Below are 7273 nucleotides of genomic sequence, written 5' to 3'. Positions count from 1 at the left end.
CTTAATCTTGAAGTGACCGGTTTCTCAGTGTAGTTAATATCTTTTTATCAATAATATTTTGATTTAACTTGCTATATTAAATCATATTTGTTCTCTATATAATAGTCATTGATTGTTTAAATAAGATTTGAAATTCTTTTCAAATTTTATTCCACCTTAGCCAATGATTTATTAGTCAATATTATTTCAAAACAGACAAAACATTTTCCTTAATATTCACATAGGATGATGAATTCTCTCTTGATCACTCAAGTGCTTCCATGTAGTTCATGTTATACCCAATGTCTGCCTATTCGTTACATTGATTAATATAACATCTAACAAGATCAAAACTTAACATTCTCTATATAAGATAACTTAGTGATCTCAAGTCTAAAGATCATTTATACAATTGTCACATGAGCCTTTATATAGATATAAGTGATCTTTTCAAATGAAATTCCTATACGGGTTGGTTTAGTATACCTATTTTATGACCATCACCTATATATTAGTTCTAGATATCCCTTATACCTTAATTTATGAGAACAATTGCTTCATTTCATAAAAAAAAAGAGAACATAATATGTATCGGTTTCTACGACTCTAATAAATATCTAGTATTTAAGAGAGTATCGACCAAGAACATTTTAGAAACAATGCTTTTATGTAATAAAAATCTTGTAATTATAACAACTTTATAATTTTTTTTGCAAAATATTTTTGTCCTGTGAACTTTATCTTTACTCTAGATTTATAAATTAAATATTGGACTCATTACTCTAATATTATATGAATATTAAAGAAAAATCAATTTTTTATTAATAATAAATATATATTTATATTAATATAATAATATCATGTATAACCAATCAATTAATTTACTACGTTAGATATTAAACTAGCAATTAAATCTTTGGTGGCAATGAAATTGGACCGGTAGACTTGGCCTTCGGATGGCTTGCATGGTGGCTTGAAGCCATTGAAGAAACCGTTTATCTTCTCTTGACTAACGAAAATTATAAGAAAAGAAATGATGGAGGGCCAAAAGTCAAGAGTTTTCTATATTTTAAGATTATCAAGTGAAAAGCAAACATTTCTGAACACTTATAGGTTAAATTTTATAATCTGGTCAAGCAAAATGGAGTTTTAGTCAAAGCAGCCTGCAAGTGGAAAATTTAAAAAAATCTTTGAATCAAGAAACGTAATTCCCAAGCAAAATCATCCTACCTGACCACTATAAACTGAGGTGGGGGAGGCAGCATCCTAGCAAAACATGGAAGAAGTGAAGCTCCTAGGAGCTTGGCCTAGTCCATTCAGTTACAGAGTTCTTTGGGCTCTGAAACTCAAGGGAGTAAGTTATGAATATGTAGAAGAGAATCTCTCCAACAAAAGTGAGTTGCTTCTACAGTATAACCCAGTTCACAAGAAGATCCCAGTGTTAATCCATGGCGGAAAGCCAATAGCAGAGTCCACTATCATTCTTGAGTACATAGAAGAGACATGGCCACAGAATCCCTTGCTCTCAGAAGATCTTTATGAGAGAGCTATGGCTAGATTCTGGACCAAGTTTGGAGAGGACAAGGTATCTACTTCCTTTACTGATCTAAAGTCTCTTTTTCTTTACTTGTCTGTAATTCTGTACATGTTTGTGTGCTACAGAGCCCAACGTTTTTTGCCTTCTTTCAAACTGTCGGAGAGGAACAAGAGAAGGCAGCAAAAGAATTCAAAGAAGTGCTAGGAATCATAGAAGAGCTTGGCCTTGGTGACAAGAAATTTTTTGGGGGTGACAAAGTTGGAATGACTGACATAGCCTTTGGATGGATAGCTGGCTGGCTTCAACCCATGGAGGAAGCAGCTGGTGTCAAGCTGCTGGAACCTGGTAGCTTCCCTCGTTTACATCTATGGACTCAGAATTTCAAGGAAGTTGCCGCCATCAAAGAGAACCTTCCTGCTTATGATGAAATGTTGGCCTATTTCAAAAGTCTAAGGCAGATGTTTATGGCACTAGCAAGATCGTAGACCATTATTTGTATTTTTCCACCAAGATGAATGCTTCTAGTAATGAAGATTGAAAACATCCATGGCAGGAAACATCATATATTAAATTTATGCATGATTACAGAAAAGAGTTTATTTAACTTCAATTATAAGCTCTTATGCCTCGTGTACACAGCCCACTTCGTTTCAGCCAGTTTGAGATGAGATCAGAATGAAAAGTTACCATTGCAAGAGCAAGAGCCCTAAACATGATTGCAACTACCACTTCGAAACTAGAGAGCTTCTCCTTGAGATGGAAAGTCCTGAGTTGATGGAGGCTAATGCACTCCAATGCCACATTTCAGTATCACACATCCACAGCCGGCGGAAAACCGTTCTTACATCCATAGCCTCTTGGTGGGTGCTAGTGGCCTAGCTGGGCTAAACGCAGGAGTAATCCACTTAGCATTGAAAAAAGGTTCACAGTGCATTTATATAACCACTTTTGTGAATTCAATATACAGTTCAACGAAAGAGATCCATATGAATAACTAGAAATTAAATCTATGTCAAGGAAGTATATATAAAAAAAAAGGCCATGAAGAAGCAGAAATGTGGTGTGGGGTATCTTCCGAAACAATCGAGGGTTGTGCTTGGGAATTGAATTCTTCATGGACAAATGACAAGGTTCTTCATGGACAAATGGCAAGGCTAGCCCTGTGACTTTTTAGCATTAGCTTCTGACAACAGCGGTTCAAGTTCACCTTTCCGGTATAGTTTCACAGTATCTGCGAGAGGACATAAAGCAGGCATCAGAGTCGAAACTTGGTCTGCCTTTCACATAGCATCATGACCACCAAGCGAACCTCAAAGAAAATATCAATGCCTACTTAAAGGAACTGAAAGTTCATTCAAATACCCAAATCTATAACACATCCACAATTAAGGTGAATGGTGTAGAAAATAAGCAGCTGACTCATTAACAGAAACATCAAATATATTTAATCAAAATCTTGGGAAGCTTGTGGACAGATGATATTCAGAGAAACACAGCTGATTTTGAGATTTTTAAGAATCTGTGGAGAAAAGACAGTTTGTTGACACTCAGGAACTATCTTATGAATCATTGGTATCCATAACATGCAATCATAGTAAATTAATCGAACAAGATAATTCATAAGACAGCTGCAAATAATATACCTGTGCAGCCACCAATATGTTTGCCCCCTGGTCATGTAGAAAAACAGAAATGTGAGCATCTGGTAGCAGTGAAAATCGAATAAAAGTATAGAAAAAATAGGGCCAAAAAAAAAAGAAGGAATAGATAAACTTTTCATAGTTAGACAGGGAAAAAAACAGAAAGAGGAAGGAGTAATTCCCATGTTTCTTTTGACAACATAGAGGAAAATTTCTCAGGAGAAAGGCGTAGATCATCCAACTCTATATGCAAATAGAACCTTAACTTAGAATGTATAATTTGACATAATAATGCAGCTACAAGATACTATTTCTTAAAACTATAAACAAAAGGAAACACATAACATTCTGGTTCGTTTTCACTTTCTACTGAAAAAAATGGGATTCATTTTCCAGTCATGTTTTCGGGACAGGTGATTCAGAATTCACATTGACTTATAAATCTGTTTCACTTTGCACCACTGCTAAGGTTTATACCAGCTAACCAAAATCTCCTACCATTTTATTTCCTGCATCACCTCAACTACCCTAAAGGCACAGTGAACTGTTTGCATATAAATCCAAATTTTCAGGTTTAAATATTCAAATTAGTCCATAATTAAGTAGATATCACCACAAACACTCAGATATTTGTTTGACGTTGGAGGCAGTAGCCTCCATTGAAGTACAGTAACAAGCTACACATGCTAGAACATAAAGAATTGTCATCCAAAAGAGCAGCAAGACATGAATGAAGCCTTGCTATTACCAATCTGATTGAAACAACACAGATCCAAATCTCACAAGAAACATTTCTATGTCGGCCAATTATAATATGTTATAACAAGTTACGCATCAGCATGAACAAAGAACTTATTGCAGTGGAAATAAATTACAGCACACTTCCACACACACCAAACAAAATCATGTTGCTCTCATCAATTTCATTAACCACATCAGAAAGAATTGCTACACCTTCAACATAAACTTTCACTCCATTAATCCTAACAAAGAAGTACAAAGACAAACACCATGCTAGTTTCCTGAAATCTGCATAATCACTGAAAGCTACAAATAAATGAAATAGTCTTCCTCCTACTACTCAGTTAAAGAATAAGGAGTAAAGCACCACTAACCAATAAACACATTTGGAACAGTGTGTTGGCCTGTGAGCCTCTCTAACACTTTCTGTATCTGGGGTCCTTGAGCGCCTGTACAAAATTCAAAAATTACACAAAAAAACAATTTTCACCAGTTCAAAACCTAATAACCATATATCAAATTTCCCAGAAAAAGATCCAATGCATAAATGGGAAAAAAAAATGTTACTTTGTACTGTTAAAATTTGTAACAACTCAAATTATTTGGAAGAATCTAAAAATAGCCTAAATCATGGGTGATCCTATCCAAGAACCAGCAGCAAGTAATAAACAAGAAATCAAAGAAAAAAATATAAAGTAAAAGAGAAATGAACCAAACATACCCAATTCGTCCAATTCAACGACTAATGGATCCACATTTAGCCTCTTGAACAAAGACTTCACCTCAGAAGAATACCTTGAATTATACCCAAATGAAGAAACCATTACAAACTCAAGCTTTCAAAAAAAAAAAATAAAAACAACTGGAAAAAAAATAAAAATTTAGCAAGAGATATAGAACTCACGAACACCAAGTTTTGGAGTAAACTACAACTGGGTTCTCAGCTACAGTCTTCTTGACGGCGTCTTCGAGCCTGGACCCAAAGGAAGAAGAAGGTGAGGAGGAGTCCGTAGCTCGAACCGACATGGGTCCGTATCTTTTTGGCCCATTGATGCTAAGGATCCTGCTGCAGGTACTAGTTGTCTTAAGGCCGCTGCTATTGTTGCTTAATGGAGTTGAGCAAATGGGGAGGCCACGAAAGGAAGAGAGAGTGCGAGAAGATTTGAGAAGAAGAGCAGGTGTGAGATTTGTGAGAGTGTCTGCCATTGTTTTTTTCTTGCAAGATGGAGGGCTTAGCGTGAGCTTTTTCTTATGTATCAATACGTTAGCTGATGTTTGCTTTACTTGGATTGCATTTCTCCTCTGGGTCCTTTCTCTTCATGTGTTTGTATTTATTGTTTGCTTTCTAGGATCTAAACCTAAGACGGAAAACGTACTCCCAACATCTAACTCCATAAATAGTATTATTCTCCGTTTATTTGCTGGAAAATAATTTTTTTTGGAAAATAAATTTTGGGGAAAGTGAATTCCGAGAAAGTATTATTCGATGTTTGGTAGTGTAATGAAAAATGAGTTAGAAAACACTTTCCAGTGTTTGGTTATGTCATGAAAAATGAGCTGGAAAATAACTTATTAATATTTTATTTTTCTTAAGTTTATTAAAATAATAAGGAACAAATCTTACAAATTAAAAAGTTGAATGAGAATGAAATTAAAAAAAAATATATAATTTTATAAATTATCTCAAATAAAATAAATAATAATCAAAATAATAGAGATCAAATCTAAAAAATTAAAAAAAAAAGATGAAGAAATTAAAATAATAATAATTAACATTTCATAAATTATTTCAAATAAAATAAGTAACAATCAAAAGAATGAGGACCAAATTTGATAGATAAAAAATTTCAATAAAAATATGATAAGGAAAAAGCAAATAACAATTATAAAAATAAAAACCAAAGTTAATATAAAAATAAAATTTTAAGAGATGAAATTAAAAAATAAATATTCAAAAATAATAATATATATATATATATATATATATATATATATAATTTTGAGGATTAAATTTAATATAATCAGCAAATAATGACATTTCTAAATTTTTCACAACTTCCGGAAAGTGTTTCCCCCCCAAATTTTTCAGGAAAACACTTTCCTGAAAACCAAGCCAAATTTTCCTTTTACTGGAAAGTGTTTTCCATTGACCAATTTTCCTACTGGCAAACAAACACAAGAAAGTTTGGAAAGTGATTTCCCAGAAACCACTTTCCGGAAAACAAACACAGCTAAAGGAAAAACACTTTCCTGAAAACCAGGTCAAATTTTTCTTTGACTGAAATTGACTGGAAAGTATTTTCCGTTGATCGGAAAGTATTTTCCGTTGACTAGAAAGTGTTTTTCGTTGACCGGAAAGTGTTTTCCGTTGACCAACTTTCCTAATGACAAACAAACACAGGAAAGTTTGGAAAATGGTTTCCCGGAAACTACTTTCCGGGAAACAAACATGGCCTTAAAGTATAGTTTTAAAACCTTAAATCGGAGTCGAATTCGACACAATGGCTGGGTGAGTTAATTCTATTTTTTATTAAAAAATTAAATTGATATTATTTTAATTAAAAAATTAAAAAAATTCAATCACTTTTTTATTAATTTATACCATGATTAATCAAGTTACAAGTTAATTTGAGTTTTCATCAAATTTAAGAAAGTTAATTTGTTTATTTTTTAAATTAAAAAAAATCAAATCAATTCAGACTTTAGACTAACTATAATATTGATAGACAATTCCCTTTCCCACTCTTCTTTCTCCTAAAAAAAAAAAAAAAAAAAAAAACTAGTAGCCCTCTTTATTTCTCACAAATCTAGCCACTCCAACTCGTCACCTTCGATCTACAAATATATAAGTAGTGTTAGCATTCATTGTTGATTTTTTTGTAAGTTTCGATGTATAAAGTAACCAAACCCATCTATTTTTTTTTTGTAACTCATTTATGTTTCAGGTTAATTTATTGAAATTTCTTGTAGTATTTGTAGTTTGCTTGTATATTTAAGCGTTTCACAACTTTTTTCTAGAAAAAATTATCATATTAATGTATGATTTGTATGCTAGGATTTGTTTAGGATTTGAAAAAAAATTGAATTTTGTTATCATTTGATGAAATGGAATTTGATTTTGTAATTTAAATGTGTTATAATTGAAGAAATGATAGATTATTTTAATGGCTACCAATCATGTTTTGTTAATTTTTATTGTGAAATTGGCAAATTAGGAAAAAATGATTTTTTTATGGAATTGATAAAATTAATATTATTCTATATAGGTTTCATAAGCAATGGATGATGTTCTTGAATAGTATTTGTAGTTTGCCTGTATATTTAAGTGTTTTACAACTTTTTTCTAGAAAAATTTATCATATTAATGTATGATTTG

General features: G+C 32.4%; 2 protein-coding genes across 2 annotated transcripts; one reads left to right on the top strand and one right to left on the bottom strand.

Annotated features, from left to right (window-relative positions):
• The first annotated feature begins 1231 nt into the window (after positions 1–1231).
• On the top strand, positions 1232–2539 carry LOC118050054 (probable glutathione S-transferase). The gene is made up of 2 exons (XM_035060279.2): positions 1232–1564; positions 1642–2539. Exons 1-2 carry the CDS (start codon positions 1256–1258, stop codon positions 1999–2001), a joined length of 669 nt encoding a protein of 222 aa, XP_034916170.1. The 5' UTR covers positions 1232–1255; the 3' UTR covers positions 2002–2539.
• Positions 2428–5253, bottom strand: LOC118050055 (monothiol glutaredoxin-S10). The gene is made up of 5 exons (XM_035060280.2): positions 4802–5253; positions 4619–4692; positions 4272–4346; positions 3160–3186; positions 2428–2747 (listed from the first exon to the last, which is right to left on the bottom strand). Exons 1-5 carry the CDS (start codon positions 5101–5103, stop codon positions 2671–2673), a joined length of 555 nt encoding a protein of 184 aa, XP_034916171.1. The 5' UTR covers positions 5104–5253; the 3' UTR covers positions 2428–2670.
• Between the last annotated feature and the right edge of the window lie 2020 nt (positions 5254–7273).

This window comes from Populus alba, chromosome 2, assembly GCF_005239225.2.
Source record: "Populus alba chromosome 2, ASM523922v2, whole genome shotgun sequence".
Lineage (NCBI taxonomy): Eukaryota > Viridiplantae > Streptophyta > Magnoliopsida > Malpighiales > Salicaceae > Populus > Populus alba.
This window is presented reverse-complemented; position numbering and strand designations above follow the sequence as displayed.